This window comes from Manacus candei, unplaced genomic scaffold, assembly GCF_025592945.1.
Source record: "Manacus candei isolate 608988 ecotype Guabito, Panama unplaced genomic scaffold, ASM2559294v1 h1tg000166l, whole genome shotgun sequence".
In the NCBI taxonomy this organism is placed as follows: Eukaryota; Metazoa; Chordata; class Aves; order Passeriformes; family Pipridae; genus Manacus; species Manacus candei.
This window is the reverse complement of record NW_026138214.1, coordinates 556,873-582,325: the sequence shown is the minus strand read 5'-3', so window position 1 is coordinate 582,325 and position 25,453 is coordinate 556,873. Positions and strand designations below refer to the sequence as shown.

The window sequence follows — 25,453 nt, the reverse complement described above, 5'->3', positions numbered from 1 at the left end:
GCGAGGATTTGGGGGTGCCTCTCCCCCCACCGCGGGCGCAGGGGTCGCTCCACGCCCCGCGAGCATCCCCTCCAGCAAAGCGCAAAGCCCCGTGGCCTGGCGTGGAGGGCAACAGTGAGCCCACGGGCGCGCGTGGATGGGGGACGAGGACTGGGAATGGCCGCGTCCTGCCAGGCCTCTCCCGTTCCCTGCCCGAGGTGGAGAGGGGGATTCCAGCGGGGCACCCGCACCCCAAAACTGGGTCCTCGAGCCGGGAGAAGGTGGAAGAAGTGAAACCCTCCCTCACTCGGAGTGGGTCTGGGTTATCTGCGGACCGAGAGAAAATCACGGCGGTTCGGGAGACCGCACTCGGCCGTCCCCAAACTCTCTTAGCTCAGATGCCGGGGTGCCGGGATGGGGGGAGAGGGAGAGGGGAGAGGAAGAGGGAGGGAAGTTCCCCCTGCCCTCAGGGCTTTGGGAGAAACTCCCACCCCGCAGCCGGCCTTGGGTGTACCCGCGCCCCCAGCCCCGAGCAGGAGCTGGACCCGCTCCCGGGGCATCCTCCACCCGGCCCCGCAGCTCTGCCGCCCCCAGCCCATAATAAAGACGCTTTGAGAGTCCTCCCTCCCCCCCTGTCCGCCCCCCGCCCCCCCGTGCCCCCCTTATTTTTTTTTTATTATGGTTTTCTTACCGAGTCCAATAAATCGCGCGGCTCGTCTGGCCTCAGACGTGTTCAGCAACTCAAGCCCCGCCGCTTTTGTTCCGCCAAGTCTCACATTGTTTGTCCGGCTGCGGGGCCGGCCCCGCGCGGCGCGGGAGGCTGCGGGGGCTTCGCGGGGGCTCCGCGGGGGCTCCGCGCCCCGGCCCGGCCGCGAGCGCGGGGCGGGGGTGGATGAGCGATGGTCGGCCGGCAGAGTCCGGCCCGGCCGCTCCTCGTTCTTTCTCTCGGGTTCCCCCTACTTCTTCACCCAGCTCGGGGCGTCTGTCGGCGGGGGATGCTCCCGTCTGGGCAGTGGGTCCTTTCTGCGCTGCCCTCTCTGCCCTGCTCTTCATCCTGCACTGCTCGCCCTCCCTGCATTACCCTGTCTGCACCTGCCTTCTCTGCCTGCACTGCCCTCCTTGCCTCCCCTCCTTGCCTGCCTACCTGCCCCCCCTGCCTGCACTGCTCTCCTTGCCTACCTGTCTGCATTGCTCTGTCTGCCCACCTGCCCTCCCTTCCTGCTCTCCCTGCCTGCCTATCTTGCCTTCCCTCCCCTGCTCTCTTTGCCTGCCCGTTCTGCCTTGTCCTCACCTGTCCTACCCTCACCTGCCCGCCCCCGACCCGACTCGCCCCCGGGCCCCGCGGCCCGCGGGTCTTCACGGTGGCCCCGAGCCCGGAGCCGCCGCCGGAGGAGCGGGGGCCGTGCCCGGCGTAAGGATATATAGGAGCGGCCGAGGAGCCTCCACGTAGCCGATACGTAAAGTGTACGTGTGAGAGTCAAAAAAAGTTGGGATGCAAATGCGGGGCCAGCTCCATCGCGAGGGGGGGATCGGGAGGGGGGCTGGGGGAAGGGGGGAGCCGCGCCATTTCCAAGCTTCCTTAACCTCTGGATTGCTCGAAATCGATCAGCAAAGCGCAGCAAGCCTGGCAATTAGGAGCTCATTACCATATATGCAAATATGGCAACCTCTCTCCTCCGCAGCCACGGAGGCGCGGGGGGCGAGAGAACCGCAGCAGGGTTTGGGGTGGGGATCCGGGTGATGCGTGCGGGGGAACGGGGACAAGGAGGGGAAAAGGTTATTTGGGGGTATTTGGCGGGTTTTAAAAGAAAACGGCGAGGCCGCGGGGGCAGAAAGAGCTCGGGAGTGGAGGGGGGGTGCGCCCGGGGCCCGCGTGGCTGCTCCGAATTCGCTCCTTAAATCAAATAAAATTTTTCTCCCCTTGAAACAAACTCCGAGCGAGCAGCACGGCCTGGCCGGGGTGTGTGTGTGGGGTCTCTCCGCCGGCCGAGGAGCCCCCAAAAACCTCACGGTTCCCGCAGCCTGTATCGGGGATAACCCGGTATTCGGGGACAACCCGCTACTTCGGGGACACGCGGGGGGCCGGGGCAGGGGCCGGACGGCTCCAGCTCCGGTCCGAAGGAGTGTTTTAAAGGTAATTCCTGACTCCTTGCATTTTATTAATAAAAAAACCCCACCATAAAGCGGCGATCCCCGGCGCACGCACTCGATAGCGGGTTTCCTTGTTACCTGCGATTTTATAAGCATCGTAGTGTTTTTTGCTTAATAAGCACGGATTAGGGGCAAAGTCTCCCTGGCATTTCCTGAAGGCTGATTAAAGCCGGGGGGTCATGACAGGAGCAGCGCGGGGAGCGGGTTTTTTCCGCGGTGTGGCTCGGGGTGGGGGCATCGCAGCGTCTCCCTCAGTGGCACCTCATGAAGTTCCCCCCGGTTTCCACCTCGACTGAGGAATTGACTTTGTTTTCCTCCTTCCACAAACCCTAATCACGGCGTATTAAAGAAGAATAATGCCCGTTTCAAGCTGGGCTCCAATATTCTACCCTGCTCTAGATTATTTTTATTTTTTCCCGCAAATGAATAACATTTTCTCTCTTTCAGCCGCCGCCCAAACCCCCAAATAACGAGAAAGAACTGAAATCAGGAAACGATTCCTTAGTCTGAGTGTGTTTTGCGGCTTGGTTTAAATACTAAAAATATAGAAAAAATAGTCAAAGTGAACAAAACATTCCCAAGGGCTCTGGGGGGCATGGGGGTGGCAGCAGCCCAGCCCCGGGGACACCGCAGCATCCCCGCAAGCCCGACCGTCTCCGTGCGCCCGAACCCGGGTTATTCCTGCTTGCAAGCGCAACAGCCGTGGGGACAGAGTTAATTGCGTGGATCTTTTTCCTTCTTTCTTTCCAGTTTTTCGAATTTATTTTTATTTTATTTTATTTGGGGAAAGCTCTTTTCAGCCGTTGCATTGGCACCTCGGCAGCTGAGCCGCTTTTCTCAGCCCCGTCTGGGTCGCTGCTCTCTGCGTTCCTCTACCCTATCCCTCTTTAATTCCCGAGTCACCAGGATTTATTATTATTATAATAATAAATTTTTTCCCATTCATTTTTTTATTCCGAATGGCCAGAACCGGGAACAGCCGCGGCCCCGGGCAGAGGGACCGTCTGTCACCCCGAGCATCTCCGTCCGTCCCATTCTATAGTTTGATTTGGTTATTATTTATATTTGAGGAATTCAGCCGCCTGTTTCTGCAAACCTCCCGTGAGCTTCGAAATGCAGAGAACACTCTTTAGAAAGGAAATTAAAAGAATTAAAATTCCTTTTCGGTTTCCTCTCTCTTGGCAAATTCACAGCTACCGACGACCAACGAGATGAAGCGTTTTCCCTGCAGAAATCATCACTCCAGCTCCGAGACCCTCTGGCATCACTTCCCCGCCCGCCAGCAAGGACGGCGGCTTCGCCCACCAGCTTATGCAAAAAAAAAAAAAAAAAAAAAAAGAAGGTGCATTATTGTTTTTTCCCTCCTTATCCCGAAGTAACAATTAAAGGAAGTGGGGACCTTTGCGTTCTGCTGGGACAGACCTTGATTTTTTTGGGGGGCGCCGCTCTATTTTATCTAATACTGAACTTTAAAGAGGAGGGGTTGGAGCAAAGAGAGAGAGAATTTTTTCGGAATTCCCTCGGCATTGCTGGCTCCTCCAGTGGAAGGCATGCAGCCTTTCCCTCCAGCCCGTTTTGTGCCCGTCTCATCTCACATTTATTTTTCCAGCGCCAGGCGCTGCCACAGGGCAGGGAAAGGGTCGTTAGTGCCGCAAAATGGGCGCTTTAAACTTATTTTTAAAGCGAGTTTCTGCCGGAAGGCAAATCCCCGGCTGCGGCGGCGGGGGCGGTCAGTCTCGGATAATCCAGGAGGATTTTCACCTCGGAAAACCGGGATTTTCGGCGGTGGGTGTCCCGGGGGAGGCAGACGGGCAGGGACCCGCGTAACCCCCGCCACCGCTCCCGGTCCCGCGGTACTTGGGCTCCGCGGAGGCCGCGGAGAAGCCGCCCCCCAACCCCCTGCCCCCACAGGGAGCCGTCCGGCCCTCGCACCCGTAAAAAAGTGCAAAAACCCCTCCATAAAACCCAAAGAAAACTCGCAAGCCCGCCCGGAAGGGTCTGGTTTGCAGCGCGCAAGGCGAGGAGTGTCCCCAACCTGGTGCAGCCCCCCCCGGGTTTTATTTGTAAGTCTTTGCGAGGTACCACAGCGCTGTGGGTGCAGCTCTGTCCTCCCAGCCCCTTCCCCACCCCCTGCCACGGTGAGACCCGGGGAGAGGTCACACACATCGGGGGGGGGGGGACGTGATTCGACAGCAACACCCCCAAAACTGCTCAGAAACCCCCGGGGTGTGCATAAACCCCGCCTGTGCTGCCCTATCCGAGTGTGCCCGCCTCGTGTGTGCCCTGTGTGTGCGTGCCCTGTGCACGAAGGGTGTCTGTACCTCAGCTGTGGCACACGAGGGCCCCGGGCAGGGGGGGGGCACAGTGGGATTTCCACCCGGCTGCACGGGGCACACTCCAGCTCCATCCACCCAAGCAGATCCGGGCTCCCTCCTTGCAGGGCTCCTGTAGGGAGGTACAGATACTCCCTCTGCCCCTGTGAGTGTGGAGGTGCAAAATAGCCACTGCAAAACGCCCTGCCTGCAGCCCTTCCCTGCTTGGGGAAAAGCAGTGGGTACTCCCTGTGCTCACTGGTGGGTGCTGGACACCTCTGAGGCTGTGCAAGGTGCAGGGAGCCTGCAGGGCCCCAGCATGGAGCTTCCCTGTTGGGATTTTTAAGGGAAATTCCCTCCTTTTTTCCCTGCCAGCTCAGAGAGGCTCCATGCGGGAGGTGTTTCAGCTCTGGAAGAAATGTCACATATGGATCAAAGATGATTTTTGGCTTTTTAAGTATTTGCTCTGATATATCCACAAATATGTGTGACTTTAGACAAGCCACATGTATTTTGTATAAACCACATCTACACAACCACCACTGCCTCTGAACCTGTGTGTGACTGCTACCATGGGATGTTCAGACACAGGTTTTCATTTGAGATTCTCCCAGCAGTCCCAGTCACCTCAAAATTTGGGGTACAGGTGCCTGGGCAGGTTAGTGGCTCATGGATTTGGGTGAGGAAGAGGGGTCTGGAGCTGGGTAATTTCTAAATAAATGTCTTTGTCTCAGTGCAAACCCCCAACCCTGTGGATGGCCCTTCCCTGCACTCGCTGGGCACTGTGGCCGTGCGGTGCCACCAGACAAAGAAAATGGCAACAAAAGCAGCGTTTTGAAGCAAGCGGGTGCACACTGAGGGAACAGCATCAGAGAAGCTCCAGGCCCATCCCCAGGCCTGCAGGGCTGTGCCAGTGGTGTAGAGGCAGCCACTGCCTGCCCACAGCCTCCACCCTGGGCACCTGCTCCCTTTGCTCCAACCTTGACTGGACCCTGTAGTGAGACAATCCCTTCTGCCCCGAGTCCACTCAGGGCTGCAAAGCCTCGTGCCTTCCTCCTGCCTCTCTCCCCAGCAAGTGTTTTCCTACCTCAGGTAGAGATTTTAACAGCTTGGGAGATTTTAATAGTTCACCCCAGAGGCCAAACAGTGGCTCGATGCCTTCAAAGGGACCCACGTAACCTGGTAGCTTCAGAGGGGAAGGGGGCTGGAGCCTGAAAACAAGCAAGTTCATTTATATCAGACCATCTCAGCCTGAGACGTGATGTTATCCTCAGCTTCAGTTCATTGCCAAACCAATAGCAAAAAAAAAAAAAAAAAGCCAGGAAAAAAAGAAACCCAAAGGCTAAACCCAAACCAAATATCAAAATTTCCCTCTTGTGAGAAGAGGGGAGCTCTGTTTTGTGTCGGTAAAATTGGGTGAAGTGTCCCCCCGGCACCTCCCCTGGCTCACCCAGCTGCCCAGAGCCCTCAGTCCAGCAGGTGCCTTTTCTTCTGCCTCAAAGGGCTTTGATCTGGACAGCTCTTTTGGAGAATGGCTGTTGTAAGAGATGCCTGGCACGAACACGGCCTGATTGCAGCCCAGCTCGTTAAAAAAATGTTCCCTAGGTATTGAAGGGGATAACAAGGATATTTAAACATTCCCAGCGTGCACCTTTAAGCAGCAGAAAATAAGGGAAATTGCTATCGTTTAATTCAGTATTGCTCCTTTTGAACTCCCACTGGCTCTGCCTGCAATTGTTCCCTTCGCCTCGGAGCCGACTCTGGATTACAGGGACGATGGGGCTGCGGGTCCGAGGGCTGGGAGGGCTGAGCACAGCAGGACCAGCCTCCCCCTGACAGCAAAAGGCCGACGAGGCTGGTTTCCACTCGGGCTTTGAAAGATTTCCCTCAATAGCTCAGAGCAGGGTCCAGGTTTGGGGCCCACAGCCTCAGTTTGTAATTACTCTCGTATTTTGTGTGCGCCAGGGAGAGGGTGGAGCGGCGTTTCTTTTTTGTCTGTATCTCTGAGGAAGCTTTTTCCAAAGCGAGAGCAAAAAAATCCACAGCTGGTGTTGGTGGATGAGACACTCAGCCATGTTCTGGTAGGGGGAAAAAAAGACAAAGTCTAATTTTAGATGTTCTGAAATGCTTACAACATGCATCCCTCCAATGGCCTGGCACGGGCACCGGTGGTTGTTTCCACCCCAGCAGAAGGAGAGAACAGGGAGCTGGGATCCGCCGTACCCTGCACTGGGCTCTCCCCAGGTGACCCCGAGGGATCTGCCCTGGGCAGGCCCATTACTTAATATTTATGGTGAACAGCTCCTGGGCAGAGGAAGAGACAGGACTCCTCTTATTTGAGGCAATTTGATCACATTTTGGCTGAGCCCCTCCTGGCCAGAATTCCTTTGGGAATGTCTCTATCTCCAGAAAAGCAGCTTTGGGAGCCCCACTGATGACAGGCTCAAGTCATACTCCAACAGCCCATTGTTTAACAGGAAGTTCATTATTTCCCAGGTTTTTTGCCCTCAACACCTATGGTCACCCCCTCCACGCTTCCCCCACGGTCTCCGTTCCTCTGCCAGCCCTGTGTGCCAGCGGAGCCCCAGCCCCATCCACCCCTCCCACACCCATCTCCCTCCCAGACTTTTCCTGCCAACCCTGCGGATTTTGGACCCAGACCCAAACAGTTCCTCGTTTTCCCATTTAACCCCGAAAGAGCTGTTCTGAAGAAACACTTGAGTACAGGAGAAGCTTTCGGGGGAGCAAAGCCCCTGCGTTCCCGCCCCGGCGTGGGGAATGTGCCACAGAGGCAGGACAAAGCGGCTCAAAGGGCTGCAGCCCCCTGCCCGAGCCGAGCCTTAGGGGAGGGTGAGGGTCTCAGCTTACCCGGCCTCTCATAAAAGTCTCCTCCATTCTAGCAAATAACCTTTATGTCCAGGGACTTGCAAAGTTTGCTTTCTCCCTCCAGGGTTAGTCACAGCAGGAGCGACAGAGAAAGCAACCGCTTGTAGGAGGTTCCTCTGCATAATAACCTCAGAGGAGTTTAGGTCTAAAGACTAAAAGGCTCTATTTACTTTCACTGACAAGGAACAATCTAAGCAGATGTCCTTTGATGGGATTAGTTATTAATCCTTGAATCATGGGTAAATGGGAAAATGATCCATTATTTTCTGCAAAATCCTTCACTACTTTAGATTTCAAGGATGGGGTGGAGGATTGTTAGCAGAAAGGTCTCGACCTGTCTGTTTTGGCCGTTTTAAAATGTATTTTTACAGTTTGTGCCGTGGAGCGTGACTCTGAAATAAAATTAAAAAAAACCCCCTCAAGAAAAAGGGGTTTGATTTCACTGACGGCCGAGAACAATGTGCCGAGTCAGACACTCGGCAGCGATGGGCCCAGGCATTTCTTGGATAAATACCTTGAGGTTTAAAATAACAACAACAACAACAACAAAAACAACAATAATAATAATAATAATTACTCTCCCCTCTAAAAACAGATTCTGCAAACAGCTTTGGCAGCTCTGCCCAAGTGTTTAGATCCTCCTGATGTCTCTGTGTCCCGTCAGTGACAAACAGCAGCGGAGCCCCCATCGGTCAGGTGGGGCTCAGCGTCGGCTCGGGCCTCCCATAAATAGTGTGTGTAGGTGGGTGCGATGCGTGGGATGAGGGAGGGATGGGAATTGCTGGTGAGACACACCGGGCTGGCTCAGGGGGCTCATTCTCCCCCGGGTGTAAATCCGTGCAGCCGATTTCTGGTGCAGGGGGAGGTGTGGCCACACGAACATCATCCCACGGGCTGGGTGGAAGATCCTGTCCTGCACCGAGGGGCTGGAGGACACGTTGGTGGAGCTCCTACCCATGGGTCACCACCCCAGCCCCTCGTCCCCCACGGGAGAGCAGAACCAGGAGCTGCAGTTCCCGGCAGTTCATCCATCCCTCGGCGCTGTGGCCACAGCTCAACGGAGTGAATATTAACAGTCCCGAGACAGCCACTCACCCCGAACTCTGCCTCCAAGTCTCCCATGTAGAGAAAGCAGGAATAGATTCCCAATGAATAATTTACTCCGCTTTCTTTTGATTTGCGTTCTGATTGTGCACAGCAGTGCAGGCTCGGAGGGGAAAACATATTCTGATTAAAGATTTATACTGGGCCTATAATTTTGTTGTTGCTGCTTAAATCTACTTCAAAGTGTGAGTAGGGTGGCTGTAAAATAAACACTCTGGAGAAGCCAAGGAGCTTTTGGACCATCTCAGGGGGCGAGTGTGGGGGTGCACAGCATGTGCAAAGCATGTGGTTTCATGGATACAAATTTTGCACTGGCTCTCTGGAAAGGTGCTGTCCCAGGCATCCTCCTCATATCAAATCCAGCCAAACAGGGATTGAAATGCTCTCTGTTTTCTCAGACTACTGACTCTGGGTTCCCTCTCCTGAGCTGAGACTGCATCTCAAAAAATGAGAAATAACATGAATTTGGGCTTTATTCTTTTACTACTCTTTTTCTGTTCTTTTGCTATTCTTCCATCACACAAAGAACAGTGTCTGGCTGCAGGGAGTGATTAGACCTGGAGTTGGAAGAGGCTCTAACTAAAGGTAACCCCATATATAGGAAGGAACCAAACTTCAGCTTCCAGCTTCCTCTGTTACCAAAACTTGGAAATATGGGAGTGCAGCACTCCAGGTCCTTCCCAGGCTGCCAGCTGAGTGAGCAGGGCAGAAGATTTTTCTTTCCTTCCTCCCTCTTCCTCTGGCTGCCATGTCCCCACAGGCAGACCCACTTCCCAGTGCAGCTGAGCTGTGGGACAAACAGGATCATCCACCATCCCCTAAAGAGCCTTTGGATAAACCCTCGGTGTTGCCATCCCCATGTCTGGTTGACTGGGGAAGAGGGAGATCCAGCTCCTGGAGCTCCCAGCCTGCTCCTGGGAAACAGCAGCTTGCATGAAGTGGAGTTTTGTAACAAAAATGTTTTGTGGGATATTTTGGGGCTTTTTTGTGGGCATTCAGCTGACTGAACACGTCGCTACAAAGCCCTGCCAGGAGAAACCCCTCAGAGATGGATGGCTTTGATCCCACTCTTCAAACCATCTTCCCAGGATGGGGAAACTCATCTCTGGAAGCACTGGGAAGTCTGTGGATGCTCCAGATCCTCAAAGGGAAAGACAGGTCCTTGCCTCACCTGCATGGGTTGGAAACTTTGCAGGCTGCCCACAGACCTGGCTGCTGTCGTTGGCTCGGTCAGCAAAGAGTCAGAGAACCATGGAATGATTTGGGTTGGGAGTGAACATAAAGCTCATCTCATCCCATCCCTCTGCCATGGGCAGGGACATTTCAACTAGACCAGGTTGCTCCAAAGCTTGTCCAACCTGGCCTTGAACACTTGTAGGGATGTGGCAGCCACAGCTTCTCTGGACAACCTGTGCCAGGGTCTCACCACTCTCAAAGCCAAGAATTTGTTCCCAATATCCCATCTTACTCTGCCCTCTGACAGTGGAGCCCATTTGCCTTTGTCCTGCCTGGCCAGGTCCTTATGCCGTGGAAGGGGCTCTCAGGTCTTCCTGGAGCCTTCTCTTCTCCAGGTGAACACCCCCAGCTCTCCCAGCCTGTCTCCAGAGCAGAGGGGCTCCAGACCTGAGAGCACCTCTGTGGCCTCCTCTGGACTCACTCCAGCAGCTTCACATCCTTCCTGTGCTGGGGCAGGGCCGGAGGCAGCTCTGCAGGTGTGGGTCTCACCTGAGCGGAGCGCAGGAGCAGAATGCCCCTGAGGCGCTGCCCACGCTGTGGGATGAGCCCAGGCCAGCGCTGGCGTTCGGGGCCGCCGGCGCCCGGGAGCGGGTCCCGCCAACGCCCATCCCTGGGGCTTTACTCCTGTCCGAGGAATTCAGGCCAGAGCGCGGAGCACGGGGAACACGGAAACAACCCGCTGAGGCCCGAAATTCCCCCGCTCCGCAGCCTCGCGGGGCCCCAAAGTCGCACCCCCGGCCCCCCGACCGCGGTGATTGACAGCTGTCAATCAGCGCCGCCAGCCCCGCCCTCTGCCGCCACCTGGCGGCGACACGGAGAAACGCGCCGGGGCGGGGGCGACCCCCCCAAACCCCCCCCGCTCCCCAAAACCGGGTTGGCATCGGGAACAGCTTGGCTGTACGAGCATTAAAGGGAATAAAGGGTCAGAGCAGAGCCCTCGCGGGGTGGGGAAGGGGATCTTTCCCCTTCCCCCCAGTCGGTTTTGGGGTGAAAAGGCTATTTTTCGCTGGGAGGCAGTTCTTGGCCTGGTTTAGTTGAAACCATACAATCATGGAATCGTTATGGTTGGAAAAGGCCTCCAAGATCGAGTCCAACTGTTCCCCCAGCACTGCCACGGCCACCACTAAACATTTCCCAAGTACCACATGTCTGTTAAATCCCTCCAGGGATGGGGACTCCACCACTGCCCTGGGCAGCCTGTGCCAGTGCCCAACCATCCTTTCAGCGAAGAAATTCTCCCGAATATGCAACCTAAACCTCCTCTGGTGCCACCTGAGGCTGTTTCCTCTTGTTGTGTCCCTTGCTCCCCAGGAGCAGAGCCCGACCCCTACTTGGCTCCAACCTCCTGTCAGGCAGTTGTAGAACGTGAGGTCCCCCCTGAGCCTCCTTTTCTCCAGGCTGAGCCCCCCACAGCTCCCTCAGCCTCTTCTTGTGCTCCAGACCTTCCCCAGCTCCAGTGCCCTTCTCTGGACACACTCCACCCCCTCAATGTCTTTCTCATTGTGAAGGGCCAGGATTCGAGGTGAGGCCCCCAGGAGCTGGGTGCTGCTGCCCTTCCTGCAGGCATCAGCCTCACAGCATTCCTGGGTGTATCCTGAACCCAGAGGTACCCAGCTGGGGTGTGTGACTGGGACCCCAAATCAAAGGCAAGTCCTCAGGAGCTCACACTTACCTGGCATCCTGGCTGGAAGCCCAACAGAAATCCACCCCTGGGTGGAGGGAGGCCCCGTTCTTAAGTCAAGCCCCCACCAGGAAAACCTTTGGGTAGGAAAGGCAGTGCCTGACCTGGAAGGAGACTGCAAGGGTCCGTGGGAGCCACAGCACGGCGTGTCCTGGGGTGTCCATTCCAGCCAAGGACTCGGTGCCTCCAGCAGTAAGGCACCAGAAACTGGGTGGTGGGGACCACCATCTCCACTGAGAGTATCCCAGGGGAGCCAAGAGCATCCCAAGGCATCTGAGAGCATCAAAGAGCAGCCAAGAGTACCCCAGGACAGCTGTCACCCCTCCTCAGGGTGGCCTGTGGGGAGGGGACTCTCCACGAGCCAGGGGTATCTTGGAGCCTGGTTGAATCCCTTGTGGACATGAGACAGGGAGACTGGGAACACCTGAGCAGGACAGAGGGTAACGCCCTGCTCCTGCAGCCCTGGGGCTGCTCCAGGTGTGTCCCTCTGCCAGGCCACTGCTTTTCATCCAGGTGATCTCAGGCCCGTGTGCCCAGTGGGAGCAGGGACAGCAGTGTTACCTGCAGCCACCAAGAGCAGGTGACACAGGAGCAGCCCCACCTTGCTGAGATCTCTGGCAGGAGCTGGAGGCCAGAGAGACACACCCTGCTGCACCCTGCCATGGGGAGGGCAGGAAAGAAAGAGCCAGAGGCACGGAAAATTATCAGAAACGTGTATTTTTTTTCTTTTTAATAGTAAACCTCTTTACAACAAATATAGTGAAAGAGTTTCCAAACAAAACTCATAAGAATTTCTCATGGTAATTATTATTATTATCATCATTTTTTTATATATTTTTTTTCTTATTGTGGAATATACAATAACGCATCACCATACAGCACAAAAAAGGAATATTGAAAAAACGAAACAGACGTCTCAACCACGTGCTGCAGTCCCTGGGAAGGAGCCACTGATTGTCAAGGGAGCAGGGACAGGAGGGGATGGGGATGGGGGGCGATGGCATCCCCAGGGTGGGGGAGGATCTCGGTCAGGCCAGACCCCAAGGGTGCAAATACTCCAGAGAAAGATGGAATTATTCAAAAATCACGGTTAAAACGTTACAAGCTCTCAGCATAAATCCTCCCTCCCCTCCCACTGCTGCTTCTGGGCTTCTGCTGCATCGCCCCTGGAGAGCTGGACATGGGGAAGGGGACACTGTGGTCCCCCGGAGAGCTGGACACGGGGAAGGGGACACCCTGGTCCCCACTCAGAATCCCTTGACTCGCGCACACACACACGCACACACACACGGGTGGAGGAGCATCAGGAAAAGAAAAGAGGTTAAAAATATATATATATATATTATAGATACACAGTTTATTTTTTTTTTCCTTTTAAATTGCTTCTCAAAACAATAAATAAAACTCCTCAGGGGAAGTGCACGTCCTGTTTTGTTTCTACCTGTGCAGCACCCTGGGGAGAGGATGCAGAGCTGCCTGTGCTGTTACAGACGGGCTGAGCGGGGAGATCCAATGAACCATCACACAGAGAAGCTGAGGGAGAGGGGATTTATGTTTGTTTTTTTTTCTTTTAGTGCATCATTTAAAGAGTCTATTCTATTTTACAAAGGTTGTTGCAGACACCCCAGAGTTTGCTAACACCTACCTGCTTTACTGAGCTACAGGGAACCAGAGGCGTGAAGGGGATGGGGGAGACCCAACCCAGAGGCCATGTGGGACACAAAAGGGGAGCAGCAGCACAGCCGTGATGGTCCCCACCTCTTCAGAGTCCTATTTGCCTGCACACTGCTCAGAAAGAGCCGTGGGGAGGAGGGGTGTCGTGGCCCGAGCTGGGCTGCTTCACCCCTCGGCCTTGCAGGAGATGCTGGGAGCCCACGGGGACACCTCAGCATTGTCCCACGACAGCGTGTTTCCCTGTGGAAAGGATGTTCCATAAGGCTCTGCAGTGGGTTTGTGCCCAGAGAGCGAGGAACTGGGCTGGTCTCTACATCTCAGTGGCACCAGCAGGAAAATCCCACTCTGCAAACCCAGCCGAAGGGAAGAAATCCCTCATTTGTGGGTGGGATGCAGGGGGGGAACAGCTCACCCCGGCTCACCAACGCCTCTCCCCGCAGCACTGGGCTGGGGATGTTGTAAAACTTCCAGTTCCCGGAAAACTACTTCAGACTGCTCGGAGACGATCCCGGCGCAGTCTGAGCCACACCACCCTCTTCTGGCTTAAGGAAAGCACATTCCAAACAGGCATCGCTCCAGAGAACGGAGCTCGGGAGGAAGAAACTGGAAAACAACGTGGTTTTCCACTCGCTAGGGAGGAGAGGGGAGCTGGAATGACCTCATCCATTCCTCCGAGGTCCCTGATTCCTGCCGGGAGTGTAGCAGAGAGCGGGAGCATCCCTGCACACCAGGAACCTCCGTATATCCAAGGCTCACTTAAATATCCTCCTGCGTGTTTCTGACCTCTCCAGACCCACGGGGGGACACGCCAGCGTGTTGGGAACCCTGTGGAAAAGCATCCCTGGTGTGAAGCCATTGCCAAGTGGCTGCTCCCAGCTGGGAGCCCGGCCAGGTCTGGGTCTGGGACATGGAAACCTGGGGAGCAGGGAGGGACGGGGAGGGGAAGAGCAAGGGAGGAGCCAAGAGGTTTAAACAAGAAATCGCTGTACAACTCGGCCATGTCCAAAGTCAGTATTATTACAATATACTCTGACAAAAATATAATCTCATTTCATATCAATACAACAAAAAAAACCCCCCAAAACCAGTTTTCTGTACTGTTACCATCGCTAACAGATTGAAACTCGCTATTTACAGTTACAGTAGCCAGGTAAAACACTACAGGTGAGAGACCAGAGAGAGGAGGGGTAGAGGGACACAGAGGAGATAAAATCTCTGGAGGAAAGGGGAAAATAAAGGGGGAAAGGCCCTCTTACATCCCGAGCATGGCTTCTGGCATCGGAAAGGGAAGGGTGATGGATGGAGGTAGTGAAAACATAATACTTGGTTTACGGGTCTGGTTGGGATTTTTTGTGGAAAAGAAACAAAAAACCAAACCAAAACAAAACAAAAAAAGATAGAAAATGAGAAAAAAAGAGAAAAGAAAGAAAAAAGAGAAGAAAGAAAAGTGAAGTGAGAGGGGAAGGCAAAGGATAAACATGGGAAAGGGAAATGAGCAAACGTTCAGCTGAAGCCCATAGTTATGGACTTGCCCACAGCCCTGGGAGAGGTGGATAGAGATGAATTTTTGCCACTTTAAGTGGTAAAAATCCCCAAAATATTCCCAAATTGTGCCCTCAGCCAGAAGGATGGGAGGGCAAAGCAGGATGTGGCACCAGGGATGGCACGACCAAGGCATGGCTGGGAATATCCTTCCTCATCCAATGGATGCTCACCCCAGCAACACAGAGGGACCCGTGCGGAGGGGACCCCTGAAACGTTGAGGGCCCCTCACCCCTGGCAGAGCTCTAGGCTGGCAGAAGCAGTTTGCAGCCTTTTCCCCAGAGCTGGTGACAAACTTCACAATTCCCATCCAAAGTGTTAGGGGGAATCTCCCAAATGAGCAACATAAGGGAAGAAAAAAGTGCAGGAGGTGAAATTTTCAAGGAAAAGGTGGGGTTTTTTTGTAAATTTGCTTTTTTCCCTGGTTTGCCAAGATTATTTTGGGAGGGAAGATGGAAGTGAAAAAGGGGGGAAGAAAAGGAAACTCTTTCTCCTTGCCCCACTTTCCCCCAGGCCCACGCACAGCCTGTTGCCAACAGCTCTGGATTTAACACTTCCATCACCCTCCAATCCCAGCACTGGCAGCAGCCCCAAACACACAACAGCAGCAAAACCCTTCCCCAAGGGTCTCCTTGCCACCACCCCTGGTGGTGCCCCTCGCACAACCACAACCCACTGCCGGACCCCTCCAGCACCGACGCCCTCATCCAAACATCCGACACAGCCGAGCTCTTCGCCATCACCCAAACCCACCCCAATCAGCAGGGGGTCACCCTGTCCCCCACCCCACCCTGGCACCAGCTGATCAGCCCCGCAGCCGCCCAGAGCAGGCGAGACCATCCCCCTCGATCCATCACCATCCTCACCACATGCCAGCAGCCCTTCCCGGGATTTCAGGTTCGAGATATCATTTAGGGCCTGCTCCATCCCTAAATCTCCCCCCGGGGTGGGCAAGCAGCTTCCCACCCCATCCTGCTCCTATGGCTACCAGTAGCAGCATCACCTGAGCCAGACCCCACAACCTCCTTCCATCCTCCTCCTCCTCTCTGCACCAAACCCTGGCCACTCCGGCACACTCTGGCGGCAGAGCCCTCGCACGCTCCGTGCTCCTGGCACGTGGGACTCATCCCTTCCTCTGCATCTGCCCCCTGCAACACTGCTCCCCTGGCATCGTCCCATGAGGGACACTGCGGTCCTGGCCAGCCCTGTCCCCCCGCTGCCGGCACAAACACCCCAAAACCAGCCAGCCAAGCCCCGGGAAAGACCAGCCTTCCCGGGACGGGGGTCACAGCCCCTCCCACAGCACCAACACCGCGGTCACATCCACCAGCACCCAAATCAGCCGCCCCGGGGCAGGGAGAGGAGGGGGCGACGCCGGTGCCCCACCCTGGCTTACCTGTGGCCGCGGCGTCGGGCCCCAGCGGGCGTGGGCTGGAGCATCCACAGAGAGTTCAGAAGGTAAAGATCAGAAACAGACTTTGGTAAGTAACCACACGTTTAGAAAGGAATATATCAGTTTGGAAACATCTCAGTGCATACTTCTTATATGAAAATATACACAATTGTATTTCATTCTCCAAAAAAGGAACAATTAAAAACAAAAGCAAACTAGCCCAAACACAATATATTAGCTGTTTTTTTGTTGTTTTTTTTTCTTTTTTTCTTGTTGTTGTCATCCTTTAAAATCTTTAACGCTACACTTTGTTCAGGTTACACTTTTTTTGTCTTTTTTTTTTTTTGTAAATGTTTTTTTTCTTCATGCATTTTACACCTTTATAGCCTTTGAGAATAAATAAGCTCCATTTTGCTTCCACATCTCTAAAAACTGCAGCATTTTAACTATTGTCATTTAAATCGTGCAATTTTTTTTGCAACACCCCTTTTTAAAAAATGGAAAATATATATATATATTTTAAAACTAAACCCTATACAACGCAAAAATTCCAAATTAAAAAAAAAATTATACACAATTGTAACTGTCAACAGTACAGATGAGCACAAGAAATAAAATTAGATCAGAAACATATTTATAGAAGCACAAAGGAGGGTGTTGGTTTCTTAGATTGTCATTCTTCTCGTTGTCTTTTGAAAATTAGGAGGAGTTTACCGGATACTACAGTCTGGGGGGAAATAAAGGATAATGACCCGGACAAAAAAAAATAGAATAATAAAATAACCCTAAGCCCCCAACAAAATGAAGACCCCGACAAACAGCCCCCAAACCCCTTTCACCACAACGTGAAGCCGTGTCTGACCCGGGGCAGCCCCGCCTTCCCACGAGCCATACTTGCCCGTGGCAGCAGCCCAGGGGATCGTGGAGTTCTGTTGCCGCGCTGCTGCGGATCCGTCCGGCACGGCCCAGCCCGGCGCTGAACCGCCGCGCCTTCCCCGCCAGGCACATCTAAACCTGCATCTACGGAACCCAGAGCGTTTGTGTCTTGGATTTCCTGTTTTTCCAGGCTCTCAGCTGCCAGGCAGAAGTGTGAACTTGGGAGTCAGGGCGTGAAGTCCATGAGCAAAAATGTTTTTTTGGTTTTTTTCCCCGCTCAGGGTTTGCTCTGCACCGGTGGCGTCAAGTGCCAGGGGGGTCTGGCCGCCGCCTCCCCGCTGGGGTCTCTGGAGAAAACTGCTCTGCTGGGCCCTCCTGCCGTGTCGCTCCCAGCAGGGCAGACCTCGGTGAGTTGGGTTGAGTTTCTTTTTTGTGAAGGAAAAAAAAATTGAAATACAAAACAAGAGCGATGAGACGTCGTTATCCCGCCTAATTTCCAAAGCAAAGGCCGTGCAAAGAGCTCAGGTGCGCGTCCGGTACATCGGGCATCGCCGGGCCGGGGGGGCACAGCGTGGGCGAGGAGGACCACGGTCCGCAGGGTCTCTCCCACTTCTCAACGGACAAACGGAGATGGAGGGAGGGAGATCCGCTTCTGCCACCGATGCCGCGCCGGCATTCCGGAGGTGAGAGCCGAGCATGTCCCTGGCACACAGTGGTACCCACTGGGTTCGTCTTGGGGAGGGGAGACGGGGGGTTTAACTGCACAAAGCCTGCCAGGAGCCCTCCCTGGCACCACAGGGCTTCACCCTTGTCTGCCCAAGGCCCTCCAGAGCGCAGGGACAGGAGAGGGAACTCCAAATTTATCATTGGAAAGGAATCAAACCATTATTTGGAAAAGCCTTTGTGGCAAGAATTTGATATGACAAGATTTTGATGGGGCAATTTTATCCCACACATCGCTCTGTGCCTCGTTCTGCAGGCAGGGGATGCCAGTATCTGGAACCCTGGCACTGCCAAGCATCTGCCATCCTGGACCCTTCCCCAGGTCTCCACACCCAAATCAATGAAACCTTGGGAGAGGAGAGAAGGTCAGGGCAGGTATTAGCTCAGGAGGGATGTGTGGGTGACCCCCCTGCAAGGATTTTTGGAGGATTTTCTCTTCTCCCCCAACCCCTCCCTTTAGGTCACCCCTGTTCATTTCACAATAATCATAATTTTTTTTTGTCTCGTTTTTCCAAATTAGAAACTTTGGGATAAATGCTTGGTTGGAAAACATTTACAAAAAAACATACATTTTCTTCTGCTTTGCCCTCATTCTGGGACATTTTTATGCCATCCACCTCATTCCAAGGCTCAGCTGGTGCTGACACCTGGCAGAGGGATGCAGGAGGAGGATAAATCCCCCTGTGACTCTGCTCCTCTCCCTCTGCTCCAGCTCTGGGGAAGCTGACCCCAAAGCAGCTCCCAGCTCCTCTGAAGCCCCCCCAGCCTGGCCAGGCTCCAGCTGCTGAAGGAGTTGGCAAAGGTGGCATCCAGGCAGGTTTTGTGCCAGTTTGTGACCGTGAGCCCAGGGGTGAGCAGGGCTGGGGTGTCCCTGCACAGGGTGACAAGGCAGGCTGGCAGGGGGATGGGGAACCAGCATCCCAGAGGAGAGCGCCTGCAGGGAGGAAGCTCTCCCTAACACCTACACAGGTCAGGAACAGACCCTTCTGCTCCAAATCCTCCAGCCCTGAGTTGGCTGCTGCATTTTGGGATCAGAATGCTGACACCTTTCCCCAGGAAACTGCCAGAGCAAGTGGCAAGACAAGGAAATTCCTTCTTTTTCCTTCCACTAAATCACTGCATCAAGACTTGAGTAGATTTTCCACACAGCTCACCCTTACCTTTTGAGGCCTAGAAACCTTCAGGCAGAATCCCAAAGGATCATTATTTCAGTTGCATCCTTCAATAAAAAAATAATTTCTTCCCATTTTCCTGATTTAAAGCTTTGGCCCATGTGGAATGGGAATGCATTTTTAGAATGCTTTTACGGATGTCGTTTGATAAAACCCACCATTTTCTTTGAAAAGCAGCACTAATACATCCTCCCTCTGCACACCCACTGCACCCAGGCAGAGGCAAGGCTTTCCTGGGAAAGAGGAACTCCAGTGTTCTAGTGACCCTGGCCAGAGATGGCAGAGTTCCCTGCTCTGCTAGGAAGGATGAAAGGATGCTGTCTGCATCCATTTGTCATGCAAACTGCAAACAGGATTAAGCCTTAAAAATCTGCCTCTTACTCCCTGGATTAAGCTTTCCAGTATCCAGGAGGCCCAAGCAGGCTGTGGATGCAGCTGCATCCTGTTTCATACCAAAGCCCCCTCAGCCTCCCTTTCCAGCTGGTTTAGGAAAACTGGTGTAGGAAAACCCTTTTTGAGAAAAACGGGTGTCTGCCAAAGCCCTTCAAGCTTTCGGAGAGCTGGATCATGTCTGAACTGCCCCTTCCTGCGCATGGCCCCAGGAGTGCCCGGGCACGGCGTGAAGGTGCATTTCAGGGGTGCTCTGTGCCCTGTCTCCCCCCGGAGCCCGTCCTGCTGCAGGCGCTCTTCCCAAGGGATACGGTCCCACTTCCCGGGGAGGGGTCTCGCCAGCCAGTGGGCACCGACTGCCCGGCCCGCCCGCCCGCGGGGGAGCATCGCCAGAGGCTGCTGGTTTTGGCAAGCACACAGATATTCCATTCCCGTGCCCCGTTCCCACACCCTTGGCTGTTCCCGAGCCCGCGGCCCTGGCCAAGGAGAGCCATATGTACTGCGTGCGTCGCCTGCTGCGCTAGAATGAATGCCTACAAAAATCCTAAAGCTATTTCTCAGGCAGTTTATGATAATTTTCCCCCCACCCCAGCCCATCCCCATCACCCGTTCCGCCCCCCCGCCCCTCCCGCCCCCCTCCCGCGGCCCCACCGGAGCCGGCGGCGCTCCCAGGGACGGCGGGGACGCGTTATGTGACCCAGGTATCCAACCGCATGCGCTTTACGGAGGGGCTCTCCCCCTCGGGCTCGCTGCTGGGCCGCAGGAGGCCCAGGGATGAGCCGAAATCGGGGCGGGCGGGATCGTCCCGCTCGCTGCTGCCCTCGTAGGAGCTGGTGTTGCTGCTGAGGCTGTCGACGGGCGAGCGGCCGGTGGGCTCGTGCCGGGGCTGGTGGGGGAAGGTGCTGAGCGGGGTGGCAGTGTTCCTCTCCCGGTTGGGCGAGACGGGCTCCGACTTGATGCTGATGTTGGGGTTGGTGTTGACAGTCAAAGTGGTGGTGTGGGACAAGTGACTCCCTTGTCTGGGCATCCAGAAGGCAGGGGAAGAGGTTGGGAAAGGAGGAGGAGGAGAAGGAGGAGAGCAGGAGGGGAGGGAGGGGGAGAAACAGGTGAAAAAAGAGATAATGGTAAATTTCTCATTATTATCTTTTTCACAGCCTTTTACCCTCCAATACACAGAATCCAAAACCTGCACATTCCACAGGCAAATGAACACAGGATTATGAACCTGGATTAGATTACTAATCTGGATTCATAATTAGAATTATGAATCACTATGACTCCAGAACACACGAGCTGTGTGCTCACCAGGACATGTTGCTGTTGACCTGGGACCTGCAGAACCCCACGAGCAGCACCTATTCTCCCCCAGCACCCTGTGATCCAGCTCCAATCCTACCCACCGTCCCAAAGCAGCAGGAGGAGAAGGACAGGGTGTGACATCCCTGTCCCATGGGTATCCGTACAGCTCTGCCCCAGCGTCCCCGGGGGCTGCACAGACATGGTGGAGAGTTTTGCTCCAAACTGGGAACCTCTTTGCTACAACCCAAAATTTCATCCAGACTTTCCATACTGGTGCAAGAGGTCTGGGTGGCTGCTGGGAAAGATGCTGTCTGCCCTGCCTGGAAAATGTGCTCCAGGCAGTGAGGAAATGAACTCCCTGCACAAAAGCCTAGTCAGTCCACCCCTCCCTCTCGCCGTCTATCCGTCCATTCCTCCATCCATTCACCTGGCACTTCATGCTGGGCATATCAGAGTTTTTGATTCAGTGACTGGGGCAAAGTCACAGATTTCCCCTCTTCAATTCCTGCCTCTTTCTGTCCCACAGTCTCAGTGTCATCTCAGGCAAGTTGCTTAAATCTTTATTTTGACCAAGTAACTTGGTGTGTGGATGCTTTATTTCAGACTAAAAGGAGATCCACTTCAGAAAACCTGCTCCAATATGTAAGTGCTTGTGTTTTCTTCCCTGGAGGAAAGCAATCCATTTGCAATACTAAAAGCCACCTTCTTCCTACACCAGCAGGGCACAATTCCAGACACCTTATCCTGCAACTTCTGTTCCATCTAATGCTGACTCTGGCTGTATCTCTGGCCCCCCAGTTGAGAGCAGGGAGCAATCCTGCTGTGGACAGACAGCAGGATGCAGCTCTTGGAGCATCCCTGAGCATGCCACTGCTCTGATCTCAGCTGGGGACTCTGGGTCACTCCTATGACAGAGGTGGGGACAGGACTCCCCAGACTTCCTGAGCTGGCTGGGCTGGCTCCTCTTGCAGCTGCTCCTGCCCCCCAGAAACACAGCGTGGACCCACCGGGGCCCAGCAGCTGGAGTTCTGCAGATTTGGCACCTCTGAGGAATTCCCCATTTCTGTCTGAGTTGCCCTGGTACCTGTTCCACTTACATTAAGTTTCCTAGTGACACAGGGACCAGGTGCTGCTGCTGCGGCTGCTGCTGCGGCTGCTGCTGTTGTTGCTGCTGCTGCTGCTGTTGTTGCTGTTGCTGCTGCTGCTGCTGCTGTTGTTGCTGCTGCTGCTGCTGCTGCTGCTGTTGCTGTTGCTGCTGCTGCTGCCAGGCAGAGATGTTGCCAAGGGACAGCCCTCCAGGTGAGCTGAATGCTGGCAGCGAGGACAGCTCAGCACTCGTCAGCTGATAATCTGGAAGAGAAGGAGCCCTTCAGTCATTTCAGTGTCAAACCTGCTCCCACAGCACCCTGAGTGCTGCGAGAAGATGGAGACCTGCAAGAGACACAAACACACAACGTACGGAATATTGTCTCGTGCTGCAAGTGGTACAGGGATGCTAGCTAGAGGACACAGCTCTTGGAACCATGGGATGATTTGGGCTGGAATCACAGAATCACGGAGGTTGGAAAAGACCTCTGAGATCATCAAGTCAAATCTATGACCAAACAACACCATGGCAACTAGACCACGGCATTATGTGCCGTGGAAGGCACCTTTTAAAGGCCATCTAGTCCAACCTGCAGGGTCACCTTCCACTATCCCAGGTTGCTCCAAGCCTCATGCAACCTAGCCTTGAACACTTCCAGGCATGGGGCAGCCACAGCTTCTCTGGGAAGCTGTGCCAGTGCCTCAGCACCCTCAGCATAAACCATTTCATCCTTATATCCAGTTGCCTTCTGGCCTCAAGGCTGGCAGGACCCTCCACACCCCCAACACCCACCGGTGCCATTATCCCCCAGGCACAGCAGTGGAAGGGGCAGCCCCATGGTGCAGCTGCATCCAGCTCCCCCCAGGAAGGACTGTGGGCATGTGAGACACCCCACAGCCACCCTCCAGCTGGGTATACAGAGCACAGACACACATGTCCTCCCCTCCCTGGGCAGCGAACCTCCAACAGCTGGTGAGACCCACCCATACCTGGAGCATCCTCACCCCTACCTGGGGCACCTTCACCCACAGCTGGGGCATCCCCACCTGTGCCTGAGGCACCGTCACCCCTACCTGGGGCATCCCCACCTGTGTCTGGGGCATCCCCACCCGTGTCTGAGGCACCTTCACCCCTACCTGGGGCATCCTCACCTGTATCTGGGGCATCCCCACCTGTGTCTGAGGCACCTTCACCCCTACCTGGGGCATCCTCACCTGTATCTGGGGCATCCCCACCTGTGTCTGAGGCACCTTCACCCCTACCTGGGGCATCCCCACCTGTGTCTGAGGCACCTTCACCCCTACCTGGGGCATCCCCACCTGTGCCTGAGGCACCGTCACCCCTACCTGGGTCACCCCCCCGTGTGACAGCAGGGGGCGCTCCCCACCCGCCATGGGGACATTCAGCAGCCACCGTGTCCCTCCCCACGGACACCTCACATCCCGGTACCCCCCACGCTTGCAGGACGATGCCCTTCCCCTATAGGACCTCGGGAGCATCCCAAATCCCCGTGGAGCACCCCATACCAAGGGGGGATTTTACAAGGGGTGGGAACGACGATGGAGGAAACTGGGGGGAAAGTGCTGCTGCTCCTGGAGATGGTCAATTCTTGGTCGGCCACGTCAACACCTGACACAGACACCACGGACCCACAGGTCAATCGAACCTTCCCCGTGCCCTCTTCCTCCCCCTTTCTCTAATTTTGGGTGTCTCGTGGTTTCAGCTGTCCCCGCCCCAGCAGCACACACAGAGGTGGCTGTGCCGGTGCTGAACCGCTGCCAACGCCGCCGGCGGATCCCCGGCACACCCCACCCAACGTCCTCCACCTCCCGCACCGGCCGTTCTGGTTTGGGAGCTCCAGACACACACTGGTTACAGTGGCCGCCCCCACAGCCCCCACCAGGGCTGGAGCTGGAGCCTCTCTGGATCACAGAGCCGGGAATGGTTGGGTTTGACTGAATCCAGCTGCGGAGCCGGCATGGGAAAGGGCACGTGACCCTGGCCAGGCAGCTTGGCACAACTGCACCCACTCGAAATCCAGATAATTCCCACTCAATTAACAGGTGAGTCCTGGAAAGAACAAGTGGTAACGCCTCAGGCTGGGAGTTTGCTCAGGGTATCTGCACCCCACAGTGACCCACAAGATGATCATCCTGGCAGCATCACAGAATCATGGAATTATCTAGGTTGGAAAAGCTATCCAGGACCATCAAGTCCAGCCATTCCCCCAGCACTGCCAAGGCCACCACTAATCCATGTCCCCAAGTGCCACATCCACACATATGTTAAATCCCTCCAGGCATGGTGACACCACCACTGCCCTGGGTAGCCTGTTCCAATGCCTGACCACCTCTACCATGATGAAATTTTCCCTAATATCCAACCCAAACCTTCTCTGGCACAACTTGAGGCCATTTCCTCTTGTCCTGTCACTTTTTACCTGGGCGAAGAACCCGAACCCCGCCTGGCTCCATCCTCCTGTCAGGGAGTTGTAGACAGTGAGGGAGTCCCTCTGAGCCTCCTTTCCTCCAGGCTGAGCTCCCCCAGCTCCCTCAGCCACTCCTTGTGCTCAAGATCCTTCACAAATCGAGATAATTCCCACTTAATTAACAGGGCAGCCCTCGTAAAACAAGTGGCAACAGCCCAGGCTTGGAGTTTGCACCCCATAGCGATGCCCCCCACGCTCACCCCACAGCAAACCCTGTGGCACAGACACCGCTGGTGCTCGGGCAGGAACACGGCTCTGCCCGTGGTCAGCTCTGAGAGAAAATAACTACAGAGAGCTGAAATTCAGCCCCTCCGCCCTGAGCAGCAGCACAGGGCTCAATTAAAACCTATTTTGGGGACTCTGGCTGTGCCCAGCCTGGCTGGCGAACGGCACGGCCAGCGCCGGCTGCCACGCGGGGAGAGGAGCCTCATCACGCACAACCAGCATCTTCAGGGCTACACCTACTAATTTAGGAGAGGGAGTTCCCAACACGCCTGTTCTGGGTTCTTCCAGACAAGCAGCTTTTTACATTTTTGCAAACTTTCCTCTGAGCTCAGAGCAAGTTACACAGGCAACCAGCAAGTCCTCAAAGTTTTCACGGAGGTCTGACAGGTGGCAGATGAACAACCCCTTTGCTTGGGCAACTGTGCTGTCACCGTCGCCTCGGGCTGGCTTGAACCCCGCCAGCCTGAATCAGATGTGCCTACGAGCAGGCTGGTTTGCATTCTTCCCAAACTTTTGGGGGCCTACGCTCATTGTCATTAAGCCCCTATTACAGCATCCCCCGAGCTCTGGAGAGCCCAGGGATGGGTGTAGCTGTAATTAGCATCCACTTGCACAGTTTGATGGGCTACAGTGGGGCAGGATCAGCCCTCACAGCCCTTCTGGCTATGACAGCATTTAAATAATGACTTTCCCCTTGATTTTAATCCTGTGGAACCTTCGGACTCAACCATGTCTTGCAGCGGCAAGTTCCGTGAGCGACGATGCAGCTGCTCGGAGAGCACAGGCACATCCCTGCAGCAGCACATTTCCTTCTCCTGTTAATTCACTCAGGGGAGAGCTCAGACCTGGCCACTGCTCTTACCTGTGTTGTACGCTGTGGGCATGGCAGAGAAGGGCAGCCCCTGTGTCAGCAAACTCGGAGTCGCCACGGAAACAACCGGTGTGGTCAGAGAGTGAGTTGCTTGGGAGACACCCAACCTCTGCGTGTTCTGCTGTGGGAGCAAACAGGGAGGGAATTAAAACCCAGATGGTTGGACTCTGTCGTCTTCGTGGGTTGTGGCCCCTCAAGACCCCCTAGGCATGCACTGGGGTTGAGCACAGAGACTGTGGGATAAGCAGGATTGATCCTCTGGCCATTCCACACTGCAACAAAGCAAAGTGCAAACCACACCAGCTACTGCCACTCTGGACCTTGTGGCACTCATCTGCAGGTCACTTGGCCTTATGTCCCCCTT

The 25,453-nt window shown here is 54.9% G+C and overlaps 1 protein-coding gene and 1 long non-coding RNA gene across 16 annotated transcripts in view; both read right to left on the bottom strand.

The window, feature by feature from the left end:
- Nucleotides 1–16,265: 16,265 nt before the first annotated feature.
- Nucleotides 16,266–25,453, bottom strand: part of MEF2D (myocyte enhancer factor 2D) — a 79,118-nt gene continuing 69,930 nt past the window's right edge. For 10 of the 15 annotated variants that reach the window (XM_051773256.1, XM_051773260.1, XM_051773258.1 and 7 more), the window contains 3 exons: nt 25,081–25,210; nt 21,516–21,768; nt 16,266–20,138 (listed from right to left, as the gene is read on the bottom strand). In XM_051773256.1, the coding sequence (XP_051629216.1) occupies nt 19,808–20,138; nt 21,516–21,768; nt 25,081–25,210 (714 nt within the window). In that variant the 3' untranslated portion in view covers nt 16,266–19,807. The remainder of the gene's footprint in view (nt 20,139–21,515; nt 21,769–25,080; nt 25,211–25,453) is intronic. The other 5 variants (XM_051773269.1, XM_051773264.1, XM_051773268.1 and 2 more) reach the window with 1 other exon arrangement.
- LOC127463604 (uncharacterized) lies at nt 21,775–23,205 on the bottom strand. Its single transcript, XR_007900895.1, has 3 exons — nt 22,840–23,205; nt 22,642–22,755; nt 21,775–22,578 (listed from the first exon to the last, which is right to left on the bottom strand). It is a non-coding gene; the product is annotated as an uncharacterized LOC127463604 (long non-coding RNA).